Below are 27,681 nucleotides of genomic sequence, written 5' to 3'. Positions count from 1 at the left end.
TATTTCTTCTTCCCTGCCTGCTGTCTCTGTGGAAGCAAACCACCACTATCTGGCCAAATCACTCCAGAGTCACCACCAGAGCAGAGCTGCATTTTGAGCATCTCCACTCCTTGATATATTCCCAAAAGTCTTGTCCATGCCAGCCTCACAGGTCCGATTTGAATTCCCCCCGTGCTGTCAGCCTCAGCGCCTTCTCTCCACGCAGCACGGGGAGGGGATGCGATGACTCACCCAGCCCCGGGATCCCCCCTGCCAACCCACTGTTTGTTTGAGTGATTTTATTGTTGAAGCCCCGTTGCCACATTTGTAACTATACATTTTTTTTTTTTATGACAACCAGAAGTTCAGTTTTATAAACAGATGCTGTTGTGGGCCTCTCTTACTCAGCTGGATCAGCGTCAGCCGTTTTTCCAGCCTGCGGTCTCTGCGCTGCACACTGAGTCACAGGCAGCCCTGCACAGATTTCTTTGAATCGCTGGTTTCCTCCCAGAGACTCTTGACACCCTGCCAACAAAACAGGGCGTAGCTCATTAATTTTTTTTTCTTCTCTTTAAAGGCAGTCTGATTCATAGTAACTCCTTTAAAACAGAGTGGAAAGACACCACCCTCCCACACCACCGGAGGAAACTTAAACCACCACCAGGTCACTCCCCTTCACTCCAGCTCTGCGCTCCGGGACATCGGCACTGCAGCCCAGCACGCTCCTTCTTCCACAGGTGCCAGCACCCGCCCCAGCCCACACGGTAAGAGCTGTTCTTGAAAATCCTCACCAACTTTTCTCCCTCAGTGGCTGCTCCCCTCTCTTAACAGCACCAGTCTGCCTTTCTCCTCTGCCCCTTCTCTTCGTCTTGGCACTCGAGCTGGCTATGGCACACACCTTAATTTTCATCTTTTGCTTTGGAATCCAGCTGCCTTATGGGGCAGAGGGGCACTGCAAGGCACCCTGGTTGCAGCCTCGGAGTGCTGGCAGCAGCAATGTATTTTCACCTCCAGGACACGTGCAGCCAGGGTGCAGGCACGGGTGCCCAACCTGGGCCAGCTCACGCTCAAGAGCTGCTCTGTGCTTTTGGAGTAGCATTGTTGACAAATGTGGAAAAATGCCTGCTTGGAATTAGGGCTGCAGGCTCAGTTTTTCTGGCGCTCAAATACTTCTGCTTGTCTCTCTCCCCTCCATAATTACTTTGCCAAGCTCTAATTTAAAACAATAGCAATCATTCCAAGTGAAGACTGAGAGGCCCCAAAGCTGCAGATTCTGGGGTACAATGGAGGCAATCTCTCTTTTTCCAGGGGTTCTGGCTCCTGAGGCTGAAGCCAAGCCCCAGTTCTGAGCAGAGCCACGTGAAGGGCAGAAATGTGTGTTACGCCTTCTGTGGCAGCACCGACACTGGAGTGGGGAGCACTGCGAGGCGAAGTTGGGGATCGGGTGGAATTGCTAGCAGCACCATGGTCTGCTGGAAGGGTGTGTCAAGGAGATAGAGACACTGATGGGAAGTGTAGGGTTGCAGAGACTGGCAATTCTCCCTCTTCACCTGCCTTTTTCTACACAACCACCCCCTCTTTCTTTCCCTCCTCTTCTTCACCATTTCTCTTGTTTCGTCTGCCTGCTGTGGTTTGCATCCTGCGGTCAAATCTGAGCTATTTTTGAGGTCTGTGAAAGGGAGTGCTGCAAAGCCAGTTTGTTGGCACCACACTGGTTCCTGTTGCAGGAACTCAGCCCGCCCCTGCACAGTTTCAGGGGCTTGAAAGAGACTGAACAGTATTTAGCCCAATACGGCCAGGAATGGGTGGGGCTCAGGCTGAGACTGTGCATAATTACTATATGAATGAACTAAAAGCTGAGCTGACCATAACTTTTTGGAAAAACAATGGATTTTGTGAATTTTTAAGTCCCCTCTGGCCCTGCTGCTTGTAGCTCAGTCATGCAGTGGTGCCTTTTGACTAAGAAATAAATGTGTTGGAGTGGTGGGGAAACTGACTGAGGCAGCAAGTGTTTCCAGGGCATCAGAAACTGGAATGGCAAGAAAGCATTTTTAGAAGTTGTCATTTAAAAAGATTAACAATTAAATCATACTGATATTAAAAAAAATGCTGTGGCCACAGAACAACTTTCACTCAGAAGTTTTGAATTCCTCAAGGCACCTCTGAGAGCAGATTTGCCCAGGAACTGCCCACTTGACATTTCTGGATGTAGTGGGATTCTTTTCTGAGCAAACACTCGAGGGAGGTGGGCATGAAGAGTGTGAAAACCTGGAGCCCATTAGCTGCTCTTCCTATGATAACGGGTTTAAGCCAGCCAAATGCCTCCACCCAGTCCACCTGGGGACTCTGAGCACTGAGGGAGTGAGGGCTTGAAGGCAGCTTATTTCTATTTGCTCCCGTGGGGATTAGCATCGGAAAAGAAAACTGAGGTACCTTACTAACACTGCGGTGCCTGGAAGCACCCCTTGAAATGCAGCGTGTTGGTGTGGCCCTGCACACCCACCCACCCTGAGGAATTCCTGTCAGTAGGCTCCTGTGGAAGCTCCCCAGCTATGACTAACCACCCAGACATGTGACACACATGAGCCATTCATCCCAGCTACCCCTGTGTGAGAGCTGGGATCTCCACTGGGCACATGCCATCCCCAGGGATACACCTCTGACAGCCCGGGAGTCCAGCCACACCCAAGGACACATTAATGCAGCAGTGACTGACCTGGGATCCTGTGGAGAAGCACCAAGTTTTGGAGCGGGTGCCTCAGCTGCAGGGCTGCTAGTGCTCCCCCAGTGAGACCCTGCTGCTGAGGACACAGAGCCACCTCTGGGCTTGGAAAACCTGCCCTTCTGGCCTAGCCGGTGGTCTTCCAGTTTTGCAGTGTGGGAGCGGTGCAGTGCACACAGGAATTACTGTTTGGTGGTCTGGGCTGGAGCAGAGGTTGTATTTTGAAACAGGTCTGGGAGATTTGCTGATAATAGACAGCATGTTTTTGCTAAAAGAGCCACCTCAGGGCCTTGCTTATAATGAGACTGAGATTTGCTGCAAGCACTAATCCTTCTCTCTATTCGTCACCCTCCCAGCCGCAAGGCTCGCACACAGCACAGCCTGTGCCCTCTTCTGTTTCCTCAGAGCAAGCAAAAGCAGGAGGGAGCCTGCTTCCATAGCCCTGCCTGCTCCCATGGGGCTTCACGGGGCCCATAATGCCCAGCTGGCTGCTGGGACACCCTCCCATGGCATGTTTCCCCTTGCTCAGGCCCAGGTCACTTTGTGCTCCCTTCGCTGAGTGCTGCGTGGATGGCAAAGGGGGAGACACCTGATGCTGGGCTGGAATTTGCCCTCAGATGCTCAAGTGCCCTGTAAGGCAGAAATAGCACTACTAGACCCCTTTGATCTCAACAGGTTCCTGTGCCTGTACCTTTCAACAGGGAAGTGACAGCACTGTCACCCAGCACAACATAAGACAGGCTGTGAGGCATGGCACTCCTAATTTTTTTCCTTACTTCTGTTTTCCAACAAAAAATTAATGAGCTAAAACTAAAAAATGAGATTTATTTACCCTTCCGTCAAGGCAGGGAGCTGCTCTTCCACTCCTCTAAAAGGCAGGGTGAGGAAGGGGATTTCCAATCTTCACATCTGAAGATGGGTGTTTAATACTTCATTGGTCTTTTCTGCTGAGGCAAAGCAGCATTCACAGAAAAGGAGGCTCTTCTCCATGGCCCTGCCAGGATTGATAACTAACTCATAGTCATTTCAACAGTGGCAGTGAACAAATGTGCTGAAGCACATCTCAGTTATTCCTGTGTTGATCCTCTGTCAGGGCCAGTCCATACCCAGCCATCCCACAGCATGACACAGGGTGAAGCAGCAGTTCCCTGCATAAACTGCCCAGAGGGAAATCTGGAGTGCCTCTTAAGCTGCTTTCTGCCATTACACTGCAGGGAGAGCAGCAAAGCAGCACATCTCGGGGCTGCCATCTGGAGTGTGATTTCTTCAAACCCTGCTGGGAGAGTTTTGGAAAGTACCTCTTTAGCTAGAACAGCTTGACAGTGAACAATGGAAACTCTGGCCAAATTTGCAACTTCATGCATCCTGCTCCTCCTGAACTGTTTTCAGGAGGGCAGAGAGTATATGGAAGCTGCTCTCTTGGTTAGACCAAATATAGCCCATACCTTGTCATAGAAGGGAGGGACAGGTTAGGACAGCTCAGCTCCAGAACCCACATTGCCCAAGGGAGTGACAAGCTTGGCAAGATCATAATTGAGATCTATCCCCTTTACCCTGTGAAAACAAGTCTGTAGCAGAGGCGTGGGGAGACACCCTTGAGGAGAGCCCAGGGACAGATCTGGGCTGGGTCATCCCCAGTCCTGCAGGAAATGCACTGAACCCTGAGCACTGGAGTGGCTGACACAGGTGAACAGTGACTCATGCTGAAGGCTTAGCCCTTGTGATGTGAGGCCACCTGGCAATATGTTTTTGTATTTGAGGAAATCCAGGGTGAGGACCTTTGTTGTCCTTTTGCCCTCTCAGGGCAGAGTCTGCTGAAGGAGGGGAGTTGTGAAAGCAGCCTCCTCGATTGGGTCCATCGTCCACATTCTTCTCATTCCAGAGAGATATCTTCCCTGTATTGGCTCCATCAAGCCTCTGGGAAGGTTAGTGAGAGCCTTGGGAGCAAGAGGGGAGCCTGGAGCAGGCTGGTCAGAGGGGTGCTGAAGAGCAGCTCTGGGAAGGTGGGCCACTGCTGAAGGAGAGCTGGGCACCTCCCCTGGCTGTGACAGCCTGGGCAGCTGAGCCAGCCTGCCTGTGAGCCGGCCTCCAGTGCCTGCAGCTGGGCCAGCTGCTGTGCCCTCAGCAGGGGAGCTCCTGATGTCTCCAGAGCCACATGGAACATGAACCAGCTTATACCGTACTGATCACAGGTGTAAGGAGCCCTCTGAGAGCCAGATGGGTATTTTACACCGCAGCCACCTTTACCCCACCCTGCACAGAGCACTGACCAGCTCCAGGCTGCACAGCCTCCTCCTGTGTCTGCTTTATTCACATGCTCCCCCCAGTTCATCACTTGAGCACTTTGGTTGAAAGAAGGAGCTTTCACACAATTTTGTATTTGAATCCTGCACAGTCTTTTCCAAGACGGCTTGCAGGAGCAAAGGCACCCTGAAAGCAAACTGACCCAAAAGCTCAGACTCTTTAGATGCCCCAGTCACACTTTCCTCAGTGCCTCATGGGCTGTACTTGCATGTTCAGAGGTTTTGCAGTTTTAAGAGACAGACACACTGTAAGATACAACTTCTTTTTTAGAGTTACCCTCCTTTGGAAAAGAAAAAAAGGAATATCTACACAAGACTGTCTGTGCAAATCACAGGACTGCAGTTTTAATCCAAGAATGCAGCCAAAAGCACAGCTGATGTGGGCTTCACAGTCCTTCAGCCTCTGTCTAAGTCCTGTTGCAAAGAGGAAAAGCAGGAAGTCCCACCACAAGTGATCTGTGTACTTTGTTCATACCTCTCTGTAACCTGAGCTTTCCTGTCAGAGCTGTCAGAGAGTTTCTCCCACGTGGGCACTGCCGGTGTGGCACAGGTGGATGATCTGTGCACCCATAAGGAAGCTGTGCACACACACACAGACACACACGCAGACACACAGACACACACGCAGACACACACAGAGTTCACAGGGATCCCACAGATGCACACTCCCATTCACAGGGGGAGCCACACAGAGCTGCAGATGTACACCCTACACACAACACGTCAATACCCAGACTGTCGGTCCTCCCACAAATGTTTCTCGTGTATCTCAGAATCTTGCTGGAACTCCTGCCAACATTCAGGGGTCTAATTAACCCACCCAGGGACCACCCAGCGCTCTGAGGGGTGAGAGTGCTCTGCATGGCGCCTCTGGGGGAGCAGAGGATCCCTTCTGTGCCTCCCTTAGCTCCGGGGTTCCCTTCCCCACCCTCCCTCTACTTGCTGCCCATCAGTCCCAGCCCTTCCTTGGCGTGCCTGGGGTGAGGAGTGACAGTGTTTTCCTCCAGCAGCGGCTCCTGGCTGCCTGCCAGGCCCCAGGCAGCTGCCTCTTCCCTTTCCCACTACCAAGCCAGCATTGGAGTTTCAGTTGATGTTGTCACATGGCTGAGCACTCGAGGGTGGTTTCTTCTGGAGAAAATGCCAATTTCTCACTGTCTGCCCTAGGAATTCTGATATTTCCCCACTCTTATATGAATCATGAGCATGAGAGCTGGAAAACCCTCATGTGTCATCTTTTGTGACTCCCCTCTGCATCTCTCAGTGAGTGGAGGTTCATCACTAAGGGTGGATTCTTGAGGAATTTGTCAGATCCCATAAAAAATTTTTCACATGCTGGTGTTTCACCACTCCCTTGGGAAGGCAATTCCACTGATCTCTTGGAGAGAGAGTGGAATTGATCCATTCCACCAGGAAATGCTTCACATGAACCAGACAAAAATCTTCTGTTTACTTTAACTTATTTTGAGCTGTAGCCCCTCAGGCCAGTCTGCACTTTCCTTTTGGCTGACATTAACCTGGTGGTTTCACAGCCTTGCTGTACCCATGTGGCCACCCCAGCCAGTACCCATATGTAGGTGACATCTCAGTGCCATGAGCCAGAGGCTCCAGGTCTCCGTGTGCCCATGCACGCCTCCTGCCCAGCCCTTCTCCCACACACAGAGCGAAATCTCTTTCCAGAGGCACCAACCTACTCATCAACATGTCTAGAAAAAGCATCTGACTTGTAAATTGAGTCAGGCTGGTCTGTCAAAACCAGGCTGTCAACTGCAGTGCTGACATACAGTAGTTTGTAAAAGTCTGGAGTCAGCAAGGACTCTGGATTCACCAGGATCTGAAGCAAGAGACAGAGCAAAGGGTGGAAGCAAAAGGACTCTTCCCTGTTGTTTAAAGTTGTCATGAGCTTTCTAGTAACAATGTGACATGTCCAAAGTCATCATGCCGCCGAAATATCAGAGATATTCACATCTTTGCATCCTGTGAAATGACTCTGGGCACAATGAGGACTGGTGCTCACAGCCCACACAAGGACAAGGTGTGCAGTTGTAGCAGGGCTAAGGTGGAGTCATGGTTTCAGATCAGTGAAAAGGCATGTGTGCAAACTCTGCAGAAGGTTTTAAACCACATTGAGGTTTCCCTTACTGGTAGCAACATGGCAGCATTGCTATTTGTGGGTTGGCTTTGCATTGAGGAGTGCACTGGTAACAGAGGTGGAAGCTTGTGGCTGTCTCAAACAATACCAGACAGTTTTTACTTTCTGTCCATTACTGTCCAGTTTTATCCTTCATTTCCAAGTGGCCTTGGCCCTGATTTGAACCACCAGTATTCCCGCTGTGACTCTGTGCCCCTCAGACAGTGGCCAAGTTCACATGCTTTCTCTAAATATTGGACCTCCTATTGTCCCCATCAGAGACTGGGAGAGTCAGACCACCGGTCTGACTTACTACTGCCTTCCTTATATTCTGTAGGAGCAGCTGGGAAAGGCAGAATTTCTTTTGTGTTAGTTGTTTTCAATCTATAGAGATTTTTGTTGACATTCTAACCAAAGGCATTTGTTTTTTCCCCAAAAAGCCATCTTTCCATTGCTGAGAAATCTAACGTATCAAACGAAAGACTCCTCAGCTGAAAAATTCACTTTGAAAGGAGTCAGAGGTCACCAGTGTGCACAGGCAGTGCAATTTAGATGTCTTCTTCTCCCTGGGAACTCTAGGGAGCTACAGGATATTGACTAGGTTCTCACCTCAGCCAGCTTCTCTCACAGTACACCTCACCAACTCAGCCTGGGAGACACAGTCCCAAGCAAGGACCCTAGTTCAGAGAGGAAGATGGAAATGGAAATCAGATGAGCTACATCCATTAAGGAATACTTGAGATCTGAAATAGTTCAAATTTAGTTGAGAGTGTCCTGACTTTTCACCCGAAACAACCCCATTGTTCCTGCAGAAACATCCCGTACACTTACCCTCTAGTCCTTTCACTGCAATGCACTTTCTGTCAGAAGCAAAGGACCTACTCTGGCTTACCCTCTTGAGTAACTCACTCCCTATATTTGAGGAGCTATACCACTGGCCTTTATCATATCTCCAAGTGGCACTACACATTCCATCCTGATCCTTTGCTAAGAAGCAAACCAGGGCCAAGGACTCACTTCTCTGTATTGCCCTCAGACAGAAGGATCCAAAACACTTAAGTAGACAGAGGGGTGATAGAGGTGGCAACAATCTGTCTGCATGAGAAGACTTTGCCTTAGTTTTAGGCTCTAGATAGTACCAGCCTGCTTGAGCTTGAACTGGGGTGCAGCAGAGCTGTGTGTTGTTCCCCAGCACATGTACTCCTGCATGGTCAGAAACAGTCTCTACACAGCTAAGAGTCTGCCATGATTATCTGCAGGTTTTTTGTGCTGAAGGCTTCTATGGTGATTCTTATTCATGCTTACTGTTGGTGTGGCTTGTTATTTCTCTTCATTTCATCACCTCATGAAAAGGAAAGTCCACTGTTATCAGCACAAGATCTTCCCTTGACTCATGCAGGCTGTTCAGCACATGCATGACCTTCCCTTCCCCACCAGCCTACCCTACCTCTGTAGTCCTTCTACTGTTATGTCTCATTACTTTTTTTTCTTGGCTTAATTGGGGTCTCTCCTCTGAAGGATGCTTGGGGAAGACTCACAAATTGTTTGCTTGACTGGTTCTTGAGAAGCAGTCCTAAAACTGACATTGTCCTGAGCACTTAATCTTTCAGGGTTAAATTATTGTGGGGTTTGAGAGCTTTGGGGTGAGTCAGTGGAAAAAGCTGGCAGCTCTAGGAAGGCTAAGACTGACTCACAGCCCAGGAAGAGCCTGAGGAACTCCAAATGCAGCTGCAGTTTAGGTAGAGGAATGGAAGAAAAGGCATTTGCATGCAATTTTGTCCTATTGCTCCAGCAATGTGACCCCACCCTATAGTGGAGAAAGATGTCTCACACTTAACAAATGGAAACGGTATCCTGTCAGTCCCTGATGCTCTGCCAGTTTCTCTGTCTAATGGGAGGAAATGTGCACGCCACAGCATCAGAGGCAGAAGTGAATCTATTTCAGTGCCATTCCTTCACCCACGGCTCCTCTGGGATTGTTCTCTCGTGTTTTATTTAACAGGCAGAGAGAGATGAAGAAAGGGGAAAGCAAATGAATACAGAGGGAGGCTTGTGCTTTAACTCACAAAGAATCAAAACTAAGCTGTGAGCACATATCCCCTGGGGGAGTTTGCATTTGATAGCGTGTGTATTCAGGGAGAGGTGCTGACGTTCTCAGGAAGTAGGTGCACTGAAAGCACCTGAACTAACACTGCTCTCCTGCAGTGCTAAAATAGGCAGAAAAAGCAGAGGGAATAAAGGATTTCAGTTTTTTCTTGGAGTATTGGTCAAAGTCCTGGGCATGGGGTCATGATTTTGGTTGGTTTTTTTTTTTTACATTGTAAAGTAACATTCCTCATTTTCATTTCTGAAAGCAAACAAAAGATGCATTCAAAAGGACTGTTCTAGTCTTTAGGATGTCATGAAAGTAGGTTTTTAATCTTTCAAGTAGAAAGCCTTGTTTGAAGATCCTAAAAAATAATAAGGAACAAAAAAGTGCTGAATGAGATTTTAAAGAGGCCATGGAAAAATACATCCATCTAAGTAAGAAGAAAGTTTAGCCACTGTTTAGTAAAGGCAAATTTCAGAGCAGGCAAATTTGTCAGAGTCTGGTTTATGCTTGCCAGCACCCTATAGTGTCAAGAGCACTTGTTAAAGTTCGTGTAAGAACCAAGGTAACAAAAAAAAAAAAAAAGGGAAGTAGTCAAAGGGACAGAAAGATTTGACTCAAGAATTTGCTGCAGATTTGTCACTTAGTCATGGCAACAGCAAGAGTATCTCACTTTGAATTGCAGTGGTGATATCTGTATCAGTTGCCATCCAGCATTTTGAAACTCTCGTTCCTTTTACAGTGGAAAGAAGGGGTTTAACTCTTAGGTTCATGTGGTACCCGGTTGAGAACCTGAATTTTAGCAGTGCTGAAATCATAAGTGTCTGTCACTACAGTCAGAGGAAAGGTCCTAAGAAGGCTGTGCTTTCTCCAAGATCATCACTAAGGGAGGCACTGTGACAAGAGAGGTTGCAGTGACCAGGCCATCCAGCCAAACCAAGCTCTAGAGCATTAGTTTGCCAAGACACCCCAAAGCAGACAAGCAAACATGGCCCACATTCAGCAAGTCAGGGCTTAACATCTCCAGAGAGTTCTCCAGGTGAAGGAAACCTTAAAGTAGACACAATTTGCTGAGGAGATGGGACTAGTCACCAATGCTAATCTGTTTTACTAAAGAGTAGCCTTGTTTGGGTGGGAGCAGTGACCTAACAGAACTGGTTCCTTGAGATCCCAAACTCAAGGAATTCTTCCTGGTCCTCAGCTAATGCTGAACTGGTCAAAGTGCCACTGATGGAGAAGCCCTGCCTACCCACTGTGGTTTGGGAAACGGTAACAAAGCAGTGCCAGGAACAGCTGCAGCCTCTTACAGGAATACACTCCCACTCATGGCCACAGTGAGAGGAAAGACAGTAGTGGAGTAGGTGGAGTCATCAAGTGAAAAAGACACATGAATGGGACTTTACAAAGCCTTTTGTCACAGTTTGTGTGAAAGACATCATAAAGTATAAGTGTGTTGTTTCATGACAGTGTTGCCACACCCTGTACAAATGGTGACAGCATCAGACCCTACCTGAGTCACCTGGACCAAAATAACTTGACAGCTAACATTAATCACATGCTTGGTACTGCTCTTCAGTACCAGCACTTCTGAGGGAAAGAGCAGCACAGCCTGTCAAACTTTCTAGGAAGTTTACTGGCCACAGAGTGGGCCCAGTAAATGCTTCTGCCTGAAATATACTCACTTGATTTGTGTGAATTGTCTGCACTCATTCTCAAAGCTTAGATTTGGTCCTTGTATTTCACGTTTTCAGGTGAGAAGCCATCAGTTTTGACAAACCATATCATGCAAGCTTTCTAAAGCACATTCCCCTCTCTCTTTCCAATCACATGTTCATCAATGACAGGAAGTCTTAAGAAAAAGTAAAAGTTTGCAGAGTACACAGGCAAAAATACCCAAAACAAACCAAAGAGGAATTTTCATTACAGGAGAATTTTATTGCATTAATAAAGTGACCTGCATGCCTCAAGTTTTAAAAAGGAAGCAGGCAGTTTTCATTGCAAACCTGGGCATCTTCCCCAGCTCCAGGAAACCTCATGGCATTTCCATACTGTTCCCTTCACTTACAAGAGTGATCTGTGGAGTAGTTGCCACCCGTCTGGCTCACTCTCCACAACTACTCCATAGCTGAGGCACCAAGGAGCTCATAGTCTCCCATTCCGTACCACTTGTCTGTGACCCAGACCAGCTGGAAGAGGCTGTGACACCAGAGGAGAGCAGGAAGAGAAAAATCTTTCCTGACCACTGTAAATATCGTGGGCAAAACCTCCTCTTCCTAGAATGTATGCCTGGAGTATGGCATTTTTACTTTACGCTAGCACACATCAATGTAAGCAACCTGTGTATATATTATTTTTTAAATGCCCCCAAGTTATCTACCCATGCTCTACATCTCCTCCCATATTGGCTCCTTAATCTGTGGGCTCTGTTTAACTTCTTGAGCAGATTTTGACGAATTTTTTAGTTTTTTTTTTTTTTTTTTTTTTGGTGATTCCATGTTTCCAGAGTGAACCTAAGATCAGCCTGGGTTTTTGCACGTAAACAAATCTTATGGTAATGCTGTTCTTTGACTCAGTTCTTCCCTTCACATCCTCCCCCTGTTCTTGTTCTCCCTCAGAGCTCTCTGTGTCGGTGACACCACCTAGAAGAGACCCAAGATGTTGGTGCTACTGGCTGGTATCTTTGTGGTCCACATCGCCACTGTCATCATGCTCTTTGTCTCCACCATTGCCAACGTAAGTAGGTTGCCCTGGGCGAGGAATGGCTGTCACCTCCCGCAGACAGCCGGCCTTAGACACGGCTGGCAGGCAGATCGGGGGGTGGGTGCTCAGGCGAGGCTGAGGAGCATCCACTCATGGCCATGGGGAGAGGGGAAGCAGGGATGGGTGGCTCAGGGAGCAGGAAGGCAGCCGGGATGGTGCAGGAGGCAGCCTCTGTCTGTCACCTCCCCGGACCCCCGAGCCCGCAGCACGCCAACCCTTCATGGGGCCGGGAAGCTCAGCAGTGCCTGGCTCAGCAGTGCCAGCCCTGGCACGGAACTGCTCCGCCGGCCGGGGCCAGGCTGTTCCCACCCGGGCGCATCCAGCAGAGCCGGCACTGCTCCCCCGGCCGGGGCCGGCTGTTCCCACCCGGGCGCATCCAGCAGAGCCGGCACTCTCCCCGGGGGCGCTGTTCCCACCCGGGCGCATCCAGCAGAGCCGGCACTGCTCCCCGGCCGGGGCCAGGCTGTTCCCACCCGGGCGCATCCCACGCCGAGGGGCGCGGCGGGGCCACGGGAGCTCTGGGCCGAGGGGGACCCCTGGTGGCGCTGCCCGCGCCCCCTCGCCCCCCGCCCGCCGTCGGAGCGCATCTTGCGGTCCCCTCGCACCCGCCTTCCACAGAAGGAGGTTCAGGATGACCTGGGAGATTTCTCCATGATGATTGGAACAGACTTCACAGTGTTTTGCCTGGACCAAATGACTCCTGCCATGACAGGTGCCATGTCCCACCTGTCCCGTGACGATATTTTCGAGCAGTTGGGCTACTCGTGCTCAATTCACAGTCTGACAGAAGAGCAAAGAAGCTTTCCTGCCCCAAGACACAACATCTGTTCTATCCCGTTTCAGGTTTGGATGGTGGGTTCTTCCTACTATGCAACAATCTCAACAGGGCTTTGGCTGCTGTGCAACGGGACCTGCACTGAGCTGCCAGTTAGCAGTCAAGATGAGGGTAAGTTACAGCTGCATTTTCGTCGTGGTGAATCACAGGACGTTGATGAGCACTGCCGAGACCGAGTCCTGACCTTCTCCAATCCATTCTCTGTGTTTTGACAGCTTCCCTCAAAGCTGTGCAAGCCTTTATGATTCTCTCGATCATTTTCTCCGTTGTGGCGCTCGTCCTGTTCATTATCCAGCTGTTCACCCTGGAAAAAGGCAAACGTTTCTACATGACCGGAGCTGTCATGCTGGTTTGCTGTGAGTATGCACCTGCACACCTTCCATGGCTCCCTGGGCGTCCCACTGCCTCTGTGAGCACAAGTAGCCACAAATGGTCACCAGGGGAGGTTGTCAGCCACTAAATGTTTCCAGTGGCCCAATCTTTGTTACAAAACAAAGCACCGGGGAATGGGAAAGTGTTGGGTTGGGATTTTTTTGGCTGTATATAATGAAAGTATTTCCAGATTTTCATTAGGAAATCCCAGTGGGTTTTGCAAAATACCTTTGAAAGACAACAAAAAGGATTCAAGTGTTTTGGGGGAGCAGGGGAATAAACAGTTAGCTACTGCACTTGGGATTCAATACGTAGCACCAAACTGTCGTCAGATCTTATTACTGATTTTCTCCTAACAAAGGTTTATTCCTCATGGCACCCACTAAACAAGCCCCAAGTGTCTTATGTCATCACAGCTGCAAAAGAAATCCTCCACAAATAAGCCTAATGGGCAGCATCTCCTCTCTCATATGGCACAAGACGTGCATTACTGTCTCAGGGGACAGCAGCACTTCAGAAGTCTTGCGGCAATGCTGGTTTCTGTGCGTTTTCCAACTCTCTTTTCCCTCTTCCTTCCCACAGGGATGTGCATTCTGATTGCAGTCTCCATTTACACAGCTCGGTTCACACACACAGTGGCGTTCGCCACAAATCCTCACCATGGCTACTGCTTCATATTGGCCTGGATCTGCTTCTGCTTCAGTTTCATCATTGGCATCCTCTACCTTGTTCTTAGGAAAAAATAAGGCTGATAGGTCTCCAGGGGAGAGGGTTGGCTACTGGGAGTGGGGAAGAATTACTCTGCTGAGAGAACTGTTGGGCCAATAGACAAAAACAGCCACCATCATCACCACTGCCACCACAGAAAAATCACTAACAAAGCTAGAATGCTCAGAAACTCCTTCACCAAAGAGAGGGAGAAACAACTCCTACTGATCTAGCACTTCTGGGGCTAGAAATCTACAAGTGACCCAGACAGCTCTTCTCCTTTTCTGCAAAGTTGTGCCATACCTTCACAAAGCTTCAAGCTCAGCAGTGATGATTAAAGGGCACTACATAAACAGGGGCTATATCTTTTTGTCTTCCTAGAGCCCTTCTCACTTACATTTGAGTGTGCCTTGTGGGTTGGGCAAGTGATGGTTATGACCCCTTTATTTGTCCATTGATACAAATGGGATGGGCCTTTTGTTACATTTTTTAATATATATATATATATATATATATGCACATAAGTGAACGCTAAAGACATTAAATTGAGAAAAAAACCCAATAGAAATTGGATTAATTTTGTATTAAAATATCTACAAAAATAAGGCAGCAAATTTTTTTGCTGCTCTATTTTCTATTTAATATTCCCATGATTGAATAAGATACAAGTAGGAATGGCAAATATACAGGTATGGATGATGGAGAGAGAGAGAGAGAGAGAGAATAGGGGTAAAGATATACAGAGGTTCTTAATTACAGAGGGTGCAGTTGCTCAGTGGTACACATGCAGGGACGGAACCACCTGGATTTGTGTCTACACTAAAATAATCTTCTGCTCAACTCCAGAACATGGTAACAGCACTGCTACATCACAGATCCTTGGTGACACAAGTCCTTATGTGTAGGCAGGACTTTTTTCCCACATAATCATCTGGTATATGATATTAATTGAGTGCCCCACCTTGTGACAAAGCTCATCTCAAAAGCAGAGGAAAGTTATTCCCTAATGAGAGATTAGGAGAGAGGAAGTAGGGCTAGTAAGTTTTGCTCCTTGCTGCACAACATTAGGCCAGCCACTTTTCATCTGCCAAATCCTTCCATAAAACTAGCTACCTCCCAGGGTTGCTGAGAGATTCCGAGTCCACTCTGTAACACAAGGTCCCCATGTGAAAGGCTGGCATAAGAAAGTTAGGCACTGGTACTGCTGCAACCCACAAATTTCTGTTAGTGTGAAGAATCTCAGTCACAAGTGGCATTTGCAAGAGATGAGGTCAAAATTTCTTGTGACTCCATTCACAACTAAAAGGTAGAGAATATAAAAACCATGTTAGTACAGATTGTGCATGGATGCTATTTACCTCTCTCTCTCTTTCTGTTACATTTTCTTCTTATGTAGTCTTTATAAATTTGGTGGATATATTCTAGTACTGTATGTTGGTGTTTCATTAACAAAGGTTATTTCATATATAGTCATTGTAAATATTTTGAAATGCATATTTTTAACTTTGTGGGTATAAAAATAAAATCTGATTCCCTTTCTAATAAAGAGTTTTGCTCTTTTTTGGTTTTTTTTCCCCATTAGTGTTTCAGATATTTGTTAGCAGAAGTACTTGCTGTTCTTACTGAATCTCAGCCCAGCCCTTTAAGACAATGCAGAACTACCATGTTCTCTTGCATACCAGTAGATGAGATTTCCTGTTCTGGAGGGAAGGAGGAAGCAGAACAGCTCTCAGAGCTCCTGTTTCAGGCTGCCTGCAAGCTCAGGCAGACAGTGTGAGCAGTGGTATCACTCAGTCTCAGTGCCAGGCTTTGCCTCACACCCAGGAAAGCTGGAAACATACTTTCTCACCCTGGCAGAGTCTCATCTGTCCCAAAGCAAAATCACCAAGGTGTTTGCCTGGGTCTCACGAGTTGGTATAGCTCTTGCCTCTCCAGCGTTGTCTGGTCAAACACCTCTGTAGTTCTAGAGTTTGATCAAAGAGTCGAAAGCCCAGGACACTGGCAGATCTCAGAAAACTTGGGGCGCAATCCTGTGAGCTGTGAGGTAAGATCTAGAAAGAATCAGCTGTGTAGGAAATTTGTCTTTATCCATTGATCTACTGCAGGGAGAGCTAAGACACGCTAATTGAGGGTAGAACAGTGACATGAATCTTCAGGAGCTGAGGTTTTACCAGAGGGGGGATCTCTTACAGCAGGGTGTGGGAAGGGCTCACAGTGTGCCATGGGTGGACACTTGTCTTGGTCTCAGGAGGTTCCAGGAGTCACAGATTATAGAATATGCTGAATTGGAAGGAAGCAATCAGGATCTTCAAGTCCAGCTCCTGGTCCTGCACAGGCCATTCCAAGAGTCACACCATGTGCCTGAGAGCATTGTCCAAATGCTTCTTGAACTCTGCCAAGCTTGGTGCTGTGGGCACTGCTTAATCCCGTGGGCACTGATTCCTGCTGTTCCTCATGCTCCTGGCACTCCTAGAAGTGCAGGGTAACCAAAGACCATCTGGCCACCACGGACAAGGCTAACACTGACAGGTGAGACATCAGCCACCCACTGAGAGGGGAGCACTGAGGGAGGTTAGCCAGTGCAGGAGCCTTGCATGAGCACCCCCACTGCCAGGCTGGTATCTGTGTCCTGTCCTAGCATGGTGCAGATGTGACAATATGATACGTCACAGGATGACAAGGCAATGCCAGCCTCATTGGCATGACCAGGGCAGGTCATAGACAGTGGTCTCAGTTTTTGAACAGTGGTCTCCAACAGCAATTCTGTCATCAAACTGTTGTCACTGATAGCTTAGAAAGGATATGAAGGCTACTGGACACTGGATAGCTTGGTTTGCCTGAAAAAATCACTTGGGCTACTAAAGGATCAGTAGCCTAACCTACAGGTGGAAAAAGTCAGAGTCCCCTGGCATCTGACAAACCTAGTCATCTGGTCCCTGAAGCATAATTCATTCCAAATGAGACAGTCTGCTCCATACCAAGTAGCTCCTGCCACCATCTTCTGAATCCTGTTACATCATGGGCACACAGACATGAATTTACATTTGGCACCACCAAGACAGAACACATCAAACAGAAAAGCAGATGCCAACAAATATGGGTCAATTACAAAACATAAGGAAGCAGAAAAGGATAGGAGCAAATAGCACTATTGGTTGTGTCATATGACAGATGTTTTCTCAAAAATCATCTTCAACACAGCCTGAAGTGATATTGACCCAGTGCCACATGGACTGTTAGACACAAAGTCATGTCACTCCTGCAACACTTGTTACAGGGATTTCAGGGACCAAGCTTCACAAGGCCCAGGACAATAGCTGACTCCAGCACTTCACAGTGGACTTCCTTGGACTTGGAAGAGAAGCCTTTGAAAGAGGAGAAAGAGGGAGGAGAAATTCCCATGCCTGAGGTTCAACAGCAGAGCAAAAGGATTCCCCCTTCCCTGGTTCTTTTCTGCAGGTCACTGCAAGGAGAAAGGTGTTTGACACAGACAAACAGCTGACTAATACAGGGCATTTGACTACAGATAATCATCTGCAGAAAGCACTAAGAATGAGGGACAGCTGAAGGGAAAAGAGATTTTTGGACAAGAGACATTCTTGCTCTGATCAGAAAGTCACACTATGTAGTCTGGGAAGAAGTAGTCCAATAATTGGTCACATTAAAAGGTTTGAAATTATCTCTACATATTCATGGGGGTGTTGCAAAGCCGCTGCAGACACCTTGGGGGAGAGTCCTGCTCTGCAAATGGCAGAGGTCCAAACCAGCCAAGCAAAGTAAGTGACTCCTGGCCTGATCAGAGGGTGATGACAGCACTGTGAACACAAAGGCAGCAGCACCTGCTGCATTTACAGAATGTGGCTGACTGCCAGCACACCCAAAGCAGAAGAATGGCTTGATTCCCTTGCAGCAAAGACAATAGAGAAAAACCAAACCACCGCCATCGATAACAAAATACAAAAAACCCCAAACCAAACAAAACTAAAAAAAACCCAAGTGTGCAAGGAATGAGGAGCTCATGGGAGGTATCAAAGATGACATCAGGAGTGATGTAAAAAACTACAGGTTGCTTCCAGCACTAGAATAAGGCTTCACTGCTGGCATCCTGGGTGCAACTAGCCCAGGAATCTTTTAACAGAGGAAAGTAAGGTGAAATCAGTGTGACATATTATCCCACTCAAAATATATCCAGTCCAGGGGGCAGACTAGAAATGAATTCTGTGGTTGTACTAGCTGTAATTAGAAGGCTGCCTAAACTTGTGATTATTTATATTTGCAGCTCTGCCTGCTCAGATGATAAGAACAGTCAGGGTACCAGTTGATTGTTGCAGGAACTGGGGAGGAATATTAATGGCAGACCCTCTGTTCCCACATTGCACAGTTGATGAGGTCCATCACTGCAGGCAGCTCAGATCTCCCAGCATTGTCAGCACCACAGTATTGAATTAGACACACTATGATCTGATGCGTGATGACAAATCTCATGTTGCACAATTCACTCAAAGTACGTGGGTATGTGGTATAAATATACACCTTGTCATCTGTTACAGTGCTTAGGAAACCTGATTGCCTTTCTGCTCAGCCTAGCATGGAAGGCTGTAGCTGGCAGCCTTCCTACATTCCACCCCCTCTCAGGCTTCTCATGTGAACCAGGTTAGCCAGAGACCAGAGGGGTCAATCCATAGCAGATGCCTCAAGGCAAATACAGAAAGCGTGCTCCTCAGCAGAGATTTATGAGAAGCCAAGATGCTTCAACTGATCTCTCAGGCTAATTTCAGTATCAGCATTTGGATGACAGAACTTGCGCCTATCTAAGGGAAGAGGCTGTGCTGTGGAGCTCTGTCCTGTGAATATGGTAACTCTCATAACCTGGAGAATATAAACACAGTCAGAGGTGCTAAAGAAGGGGCTTTGGGGATGCTCCCGCCTCTGTCAACTTTCCAGATAAATGTATAGGTGGACAGAAGACTAGCTTTTGGAGTTCACAGATGGATGGGACTTTTTATGCAGAGTTTTATGGAACATCATAGATTATTTCTTCCTCTGGAAGCAATTACCGGAATAAAAGGTTCGTTTAATTGATGTGCTCACTGCAGAACTTTTTGGACCTTGCTCTGATGATAACATGGAGCTGGAGTAGGTGAGTTGTAATTCAGTGAGTAAGAGCACTTCCTAGGGCTTTGGGAGGATGGGGGAATGTATGGTTGTGTGAGATAGGAGTATCAGCCAAATGAGGCGCTGTCTTGTTATCAGAGCCCAGCAACCATAAATGGCAGGGCTGCTTAGCCGAGAGCAAAGGGTGCTGCTGTGGGCATGGCCTGCGAGGGGTGGGGTCAGCACGCTGCAGAGGGGGCTGTGAGAGAGGCTTCCATGTGCTTCAGACATTGCAGCCAGGACAGGTTTCCCTCATGCTCCTGGGGAATGCAGGGCTCCCTGGGAACTGCTGATAGCCCATGAGTCCTAGTGGTGTCCCTAAAAGCTGTCTCCTAAGCATTTTGGAGGTATCTTTAGCAGCTCCCAGGACTGCATCTCAAGTTTTCACCATTTTCATTTACAGACTTGGAGAAGCAAAAGACAACCTCAACACAGCTTGTGTGTATTTATTAGAGAGTTCTGTTTCTAGACCACATTAAAAGCAGGAAATGCTTCATGTGCATGACACAGAAGATGATCCACTAAGTGGTACAGCAAGAAGCTTCATGGCAAAGAAACCAGAAACCTGGCCCTTTGTATCCCAGCTCTGGAAAGGACCTGCAGGCTCTGCAAAAGAGCCAGGGGTGAGGAGGGGATGCAGAAGTCAAAGGCAGAGATGAAGTGCTCAGGATCACCCCTGGGTAGACTGGCAGTGGTCGGAAGCCATGAAGGAATGGGGCAGTAGAAAGAAGTGAGTTATTGAATTTAGGGACAGAAGGGAGAATGAGATGGACAGGAGGAACAGAAACTGCAGAAGATGAAGACCATTACTGCACTGGTGGGTTGGGGAGGACAAGCAAGTTAGCTGGAAGGTGTATGGAATTTGGGACACCTGAGACCCACTGCAGTCATCTACCAAGCAGTCAGGCCCTCATCAGTCAGTGAGCTTGCTCCCCAGTACCGAGGGCGGACATTCACAGCTCTGCCAAAATCTGTGGTGAGCTGCTGTAAGCCATCCAGCACCGGGGGATGGACCCAGACGTGCCCTCTCAGCCCACTGGCGGCTGAAGGCCCTGGTCCCCTGTGTTGTCACTAGAGGTCAGTGCAAGCCCAGCAAACGCCTCTGCTGAATTTATGTTCCTGTGGGGTGCGGCCACCCCCAGCGAGGACAGTGCTGATTTGTCACAGTATAATTCAGAAATGGGAGCATGCCCCAGCCCCACTTGGCAGCCCTCAGATGGGCTCCCTGCTGGCCTGTGGCATGTCATGAAAAGGAAAAACGCAGCATCTTGACCCACGTAAGAGGTGACATCGTGGGAATGTTTCTCACCGGTAAGAAACCTTCAGGACGAATGGAAATGGAGGAAGAAACTCTGTGGGGGAATCAGCAGAACTTTGGAATCATCAGCCCGGAACAGATGACCATGGCTCAATTCCCTTTGGCTACCGAGAGCTGGTTTGGGCTCAGGGAGGTAAATATGTTTGCCCTTTTCTCCTGCAGTTAATACCAACCCCTCTGCTATGTACAGACAGAGAAACTGAGGCAAAGAAATAAGATTGACCTGGAAGAAGCAGACTGGAAGCAGAGAATGGAGGAATGGAGGAGGTGATAGGATGGCCTGAAGATGAAAATACTTCTGAGCTTTAGGACCTCAACAGTTCCTGCTGCAAGGGGGCACCATTTGTAGCTAGCTCTCCTTCACTTCCAGTGGATCTTGAGAAAACAGGGTCTTTCTCAGTTTTGCAAACAGCAAGCCTTAGGTCCCTAAAGACTGATTGCAGCACATCAGTAGCTAAACCTGTATTAAGGCAACCAGCTTTCAGGGGTGTGGTTTTAATCCTGATGATTTGCCAGTGAAATCTGTGGAAGCTGCAGCGGCTCGGCAAGGTCCATCAGTTTAAGGATCTCATTTCAAACACCCAAGACAGAAAAATTGGACACAGGCACTCAGTAGAGACCTTGAAACCCTGCAATAGGGAGACAAAGAGAAGTGTCCTTTTTTCCTTTTTTTTTTTTTATTCTTGCCATGTGTCTACCAAAAGATTTGCAATGACCTTGATGCAATAAGGGCAAAGTTTGTATTTGCAGTGCAGTAAATCTAGTGGTCCCTGTTGTATAATTGCTTGCCCATAGAGAAGCATGGCTATAATATACATCACAGTGTCACTTAGGCCAACACATATGCTATAGATAAAACTACTACTTGCTCAGAGAATCCACAATCAGGAAAATTAACCCATTCTTAACTTTTTGCCAATTTCAACCGTGTTGCACATGCATCCAAATATCAGCAAAGCTTTTGTGCCACTGTAGAGTCAGATATATTTGGAATTCAAGTGGAAAACACTACACAGGCCTGCTTGTGTCATGCCAGATGGAGCTAAGAGAACAAATCCACATCCCTATGTTGTAAACTTACTCTTTTTCCCCAGAATCACTGATTTGAGTGGGATTCAAGTAAAATGGAGCTCTTCTTTCATCAGGGAGCTCTCTCTGTGAGAAGGTGCAATGGATGGGAAGTCACAGACCCTAAGCCCTTGTTTCTCCTCTCTTTCACTGTCTGGAATTTCTGTTTATAACAGCATTATTCATATGCATGGATTTACCTCAATTTTCATAGTTCCACATAATCTAATTCACAAAAATTGAAAACATGGCTGCAAATTCACCTCCAGCAGGTCTGGAAAGACAGATTTCTGGTATGAGAGAGAAATCAAATAACCTCTGCTTTCTGAGTCTATGAAAACCTTATGGTTTCTGACAAGCAAAACAAGGCTACTATATAGGCTCCTACTTTCAAGACAGCCAGATCAACAGGCATGAAATAGGCACCACTTGGCATTATTTAACCAAAAGCACCCTTCTCACAGTCTGATCCCCAGCCCTTCCAGGGGTGGGCTGACTCACACATGCCTTGTCACACCCCCAGCACACTGCTTCCCTGGGGACTGCATTCCTCTTGCTTCCCAGTGCTGCCACCTTCCAGAGCTCCCACTGGTATTCAAAGGGCAGAAGTCTGGCTTTAATCCTCAAAGCCATCAGCACTTATTGTGCACCACGTTTGCCACTTTTCTCTGTCACATGTGCACTCTTAGCTCCCACCAGTGTTGAAAGCTTCCAACAGCCCTTGCCTTTTGAAAGAGCACTGCAGACAGCCATTTACACTTTAAATAGACATTAAAATGAAGCCACCTGCATGCCTTCCAGTTCCCGAACTGCAGAGCAGAGCAATGGATAATGGAAGTGTACCAGCACATCAACAGTTTCCACTAGCAACTGCTGCAGAATAGCTTGATACCAACTTCAAATATGGACACGAAATGGCTTTTGATATCAAATGTAAGTTTCAACCCCACAAGAGTCTCTAAAAATAAACATTTTGTTCCTACCCATCCTTGATTTGATACCAAATGGATTGTGGAAAGGGACCAAACTCTAGAAACAGAAATAATAATAGAGGTACAGTTTTAATTAACTCATCCTATATTATTCCCTTTTCTACTGGACCCCCTGCCTCACTCAGCACACAGAAGTGCTCTGTGGATGAGGCTGTCCTTGTTATTCACTCTTGTGGCCGTATTTATCTGCACGCCAGCAGTGCACTGCACAGCACACAGAGCTCTGCCTCCTTTCTGGGCTTTTCAATGTGCCTCATTATTATCACCATCAAGCCATTCCCAAACCCAAAAGGACTTTTGTCTTTCAGTCACCCCTACAAAACCAAACCATTATCACAGATATTTTAGAAGCAGGGGAATTGATTCATAGGCAGATCACAGCTAAAAATCTGCAATGCTGGCCATTAATTCTGGCCACCACAGTGGTCCCTTACATATAAAACAGCTTGTGGCCGCTGCTGAAAAGCTGAGGGGGGGTGATGTGCTCAGCATCACATTCAGAGTCCGTGGCAAAGGCAGAGGGGGAAGAGTGTACTTCTACAACCCACTATAATGTTCTTGGTACAGCAAACTGTATTCATCTTCTTGCCTGCATAAAGAGGTTGAAGGAAGATTGCATGCCTCTCCTTAAGCCACCAGTCACCTCAGGATTCCTGATCTGGGGAACTCCAGGAAACCTCTCAACAGTGTAAACCCTCTGGATGGGTAACGCAAGAACACAAAGACAAATGTCAAAAGGACCAATTAATCTTAGGTACCTCTGTCAAGACACTAATAGCCCATGTATAAAATCTCTATGCACTCAAAGCACAGCTGCCATAGGATTCAGCTGCAGTGAGTTCTGCAAAGCAGGCCCCAAGGGCTGCCTTCAGCCCCTTTCCTTCCCTGCAATAAGTCATGCCTGCATAGATCTGCTTTTAAACAATTGAGCACAAGCTCTGTCTTGGCTGAAGACCAAGTGCCACACATTTGCATCCCAACTTTACGCCTTCCTGCGCATTGAGCCCATCCAGATGGCAGGGCGTTTTCCAGGCTTAATGATCTGCTTTCCCTCCCTCCAGTATGGGCACAATAAATCACTGGCAAATCTTCCTGATGGTCTTTTAGAGGGAAGACAGATCAAACACATATAGTTAGTTTCAAAATACCAAGTCCTCAGGAAAACTATGGTCTGCAACATGGGTACAGAGCATGGATTCAACTGGATAGCTTAAAATGCCTGCAACTAAGCTTTCCCTGCCAGTCCACCCTTCCCAAGCCCCTGTGCCCTGCACTTTCTCCTTTGCCAGGCAAAGATTTTGCCATACCTGGCTTGCTTGCTCCACTCTTGGTCACCACAGTCCCCTGCCTGCTTCAAAGAAACAATCTTTTAGCAACAACGCTCAGACCAAATCTTTTGAACAATCTCAAGAAGAGAAGCAAGAGTTTGGTCTTTTGAAGGCTGGGCACTGCTCACCACAGAGACTGCAGGAGACCTGGCTTTCAGGGAGGAATTTTACATGCCCAAGTCATGATGAGATTATGTGCTCATGACATGAGACCCAGGTGCATCTTCTGCCTGCAGAGCATGGCACAGGACACAGGGATCTGTTCACAGGACCAGACCTTAAACACCAGAGAGAGATCTTAAGATATCACTATATGTGGCTGCATAAAAAGCTTTTCTTGTTTGATTAGAGGGTAAACACAAACTTATTCTCAGCAAATGGTCACAGCAATCTGACTGCCCCCCACAACATCACACAGAAAGTTGTGGTAGAGGCAGGCATTCCTCTGAATTGTCCTGAGAGCATTAAACAGCCTTAATGTGGAGGTACCTCTGTGTCGAGCCTGGGGACCTCCACCTCATTCTCTTCAAACTTTTCAATATCTGCAGGGACTAATATAAGGCTCTGTGCTTTGCAGTACTTACTGCCATTGAGCTCTGACCTCTCCTGTGCTGATAAGTGAGGTTCTGTATAGAAGCACCATGTGCTCTTGCACTTAAAGATCAGCGAATTGTTTGGGATGCCAAACAAGAATTCCGTTTCACGCCAAACTTTATTGTGACATTTCCTGGGCAATCAAGTCTTTTTACCATCAAAACACTGTTTTCCAGCGTGTAGACTATTAAGAAGAAATTCCCTGCTCTGGAGTTCACTGTGTTTCTGGTACTTAAACTAGATCTGACAAGTTAAATTATTTGTATGCCTTGAGCTAACCATCTGCATGGGAGTAAGCATCAGGTACAGCTTATATGTAGAATGCTCCACAAAATATAAATTTATCCACATGTGCATTCAAACAAAACGTCAATGCTATTTCTCAAAGAATATGGGAGCAAAGGCCAGGGGCCAGTGAAATAATTTTCAGCTTTTAAGTGACAGACAATGGAAGTGATCCAGTGTTGCATCTCCTAAGTACTGGCAGATTGGCCGGGATTTGGATGCTAACAAAGAGATTCAGAACATGGGCCTGGTTTCAATTAATAAGCATGTGTCCATATGGCTCTGTGTGTGCATGTGTTTATACCGAGTGTTCTTTCCTGGTATTGGGCGTTGCATAAGTACAAGCATGCATGTGTGTGCCTTTGAAGACAGGTTCAGAGATAGTTCAAAAATGCCTAGCAGCAGAGGCAAAATTCGGTGTTGACAACCAGAACAAAAGGTTTCTTCCCCGGCAAGAAATCAGAGCCACACGGCAGCAGTGAGAGCAGCAAACACCACCCTATTGTGGCAGAGTGGCCACAGTTGGTACTGGGACAAACTCACCCACGGAAACAGAAGGACCGAACACAACCAAACCTGCTCCTGGGAGGCACACCAGCCAGGCTGACCCAGCTTTGTCTGCCCTGCAAGGAGGCAGAGGCTCACAGTGCCTACTGCTTTAAGTGGATGGCACCGCTCTCCTGTCACAGTGACAGATCCCACTGTTCTGCTACCCTGGGCAGCCTGTCTCCCAAGGAAGTGTCCTGCTCTGCCCCTGCCTGCAGCCAGCCCACCTTTGTGTATGTCAGACCACACACATGCTTCAGATTTGTCAGCAAACCACACAGCTCTGTGTCTTGTCCACAGCACTTGTTGGTCCTGTATCTTTTTTTTCAAAAAACAATGTAGTTGTCAGATCAGTAGCTGTCAGATGGGTAGAAGGAAAAAGAGGCAAATGAGATAAAATACTTTGTACACTATAGGAAATTCATACCCAGTAATTTAAAACAATTTGTGCATCCATAAGTCTAATTTAATTCTTTATCTCCCCCATACCATTTCAGTTTCTTAAGTTAGAACTGTTTCTGCAAATAATAGGCTAATTCAAAATGATGATGTACTAGTGAGGTTGATGGTGACCATAAAGGACCACAGACTCTGATAAAGTACTTATCTGTACCTTATTTATCTTGACTTTTCAGCTCTACATTTCTTTCCTCAAGATGCACTAATTTTGCATTGTTCTAATAAACACTCTAAGCTGGCACACCTTCATATCTGTTTTTGTCAATGCTTTAAGTATTCCTTCAAGCCCTTAACTTTTGGTGACTTCTTGCAATGCAGAGATAATCCCCTGTGACAAACAGCAATGAAAGACACAAAGAAATCCACTACAGATTTTTTTTACATGAGCACTTGCAAGTATCTTGGAAATAAAAGCACCTTGGAAATACAAGTACCTTGGAAATACTCTCTGCACCTTGCATTAATTTTCCTGCCCAACTCCACGCCTACTTCATTTCTCCATGTTTAAATATACCTTGTATTATTATTTTCCCTTCACAATAATTCTAATTGTATAATTGACCTCTCAACCCCCAACCAGTGCTCAAACACAGCTTTAAGGGTTTTCATAAATCACAGTCTAGAGTATCCTGCAGTGCAATGACAGAGCTAAGTATGAACATAAGCTTTTCAGAGAGCCAGTGTCTGAGAATGGGGCTATCCTGCCACAACACAACCCCCAGAAGCATTTTTGAGGCCAAACCTCACCACCACAAACCTTCACTGGACTGAAGAACCTACTCTGAAGATTCCCAACTGGAAGTATTGAAAAGTAACGGTTCCCAAGGGTCTCAGAGCTGAGGGCTGAATGGGGAGAAGCCTACCAAGAGAGAAAAGGGCAGGAAAACAGTAGATGTTCAGCCATTCACTCTGAAAAGAAAACTGTTGTCTGCCAGCTTCCTTTCAACAGCAGCACAAGGACAGCTTGAGGAGACCTCCATGAGCAAAAACCATATCACACACCCCTGAGGTGCCAGCTCTGCTCTGGAGTACCAGAGGCAGTGCACAGCCAGTGACATGAGACATGTTGGCCAAGAAGATAGGAGCAGAATGTTAGGGTCTTGGACAAGTAAAGTGAGAAATACCGAGAGCAGCAAAACCAGGAATAAGACTGGGGACCAGAGTTGAGGAATGGCAAGAGGACTGGAGTGCTTTATGGATGGGGTTAAATTCCAACATCCATTTATTTTAAAAGCCTTTTTCTTTCCTTTTGATTATGGGATGCAATTCCATGCCAAAATTAATATCCTAAGACAAGACACAACAGATGGACACCAACCAGGAGGGGAATAAGAAGAGACAATGAAGCAATTCTGGTCAGTCTGACAAATCATGAACTCAGCAGCCTCCTACCCACCTATATCCATTCACAGGCAGATCAAACTTTGTCCTTCAGGCTCTTTTGCTATTTCCAAGAGAATGTAATTCCTTGTCTTTTTCCTCATCAGCATTTTTACTATGTATTTACTCCAAATCTGTAAAGAACCAATTGTCCAAAGTCTCATGACTGCCAGGAAAGAGGAAGGAAGTTTTATAGATGCACCAAGGGAGAGGTCAGAAAACCAGCTTGGAATTCCTAAATAGCTGTGCTCCTATATCCACAGCAGCCCACACATGGCATGCCAGCAGTGCAGTCTGACCTGCAAGTGAATGGGGAATCCACGTGGCATCTAACACATCCACAGACAGTTTGAAGCTATAAATTTTCAGGTTTCAGCCTGACACCATGCTGGGACTTATCAGGGGAAAAAAAAGCAAGCAATTCTTCCATCCTGGTGATTCATTCTTCCGTGTCTCAGACATCACAGAGATGAAGCCAACCGTACCTTTTCAAGCATTGTTTCCCTCAATTAAATAGAAACCTAGGCACCCACAGCACTGTCTGCTATCCTTTACAAAAGAACTAACCACAGTAAATGCAAGTTTTCATCCTTGTAACATCTCTGAGGCCAGAGCCAAGCATGTGATGGATTTAACTGGAGAGCATGAGGGACTTCATGTC

General features: G+C 47.1%; 1 protein-coding gene across 1 annotated transcript; it reads left to right on the top strand.

Annotated features, from left to right (window-relative positions):
- Nucleotides 1–565: 565 nt before the first annotated feature.
- EMP1 (epithelial membrane protein 1) lies at nt 566–15,429 on the top strand. Its single transcript, XM_030960173.1, has 5 exons — nt 566–743; nt 11,837–11,954; nt 12,825–12,927; nt 13,032–13,172; nt 13,771–15,429. The coding sequence occupies exons 2-5, from the start codon at nt 11,877–11,879 to the stop codon at nt 13,932–13,934; spliced, it is 486 nt and encodes a 161-aa protein (XP_030816033.1). The 5' UTR covers nt 566–743; nt 11,837–11,876; the 3' UTR covers nt 13,935–15,429.
- Nucleotides 15,430–27,681: the final 12,252 nt, after the last annotated feature.

This window comes from Camarhynchus parvulus, chromosome 1A, assembly GCF_901933205.1.
Source record: "Camarhynchus parvulus chromosome 1A, STF_HiC, whole genome shotgun sequence".
NCBI classification, from domain to species: Eukaryota; Metazoa; Chordata; class Aves; order Passeriformes; family Thraupidae; genus Camarhynchus; species Camarhynchus parvulus.
Note: the sequence above shows the minus strand (reverse complement) of the source record. Positions and strands in the feature narration are given on the sequence as shown.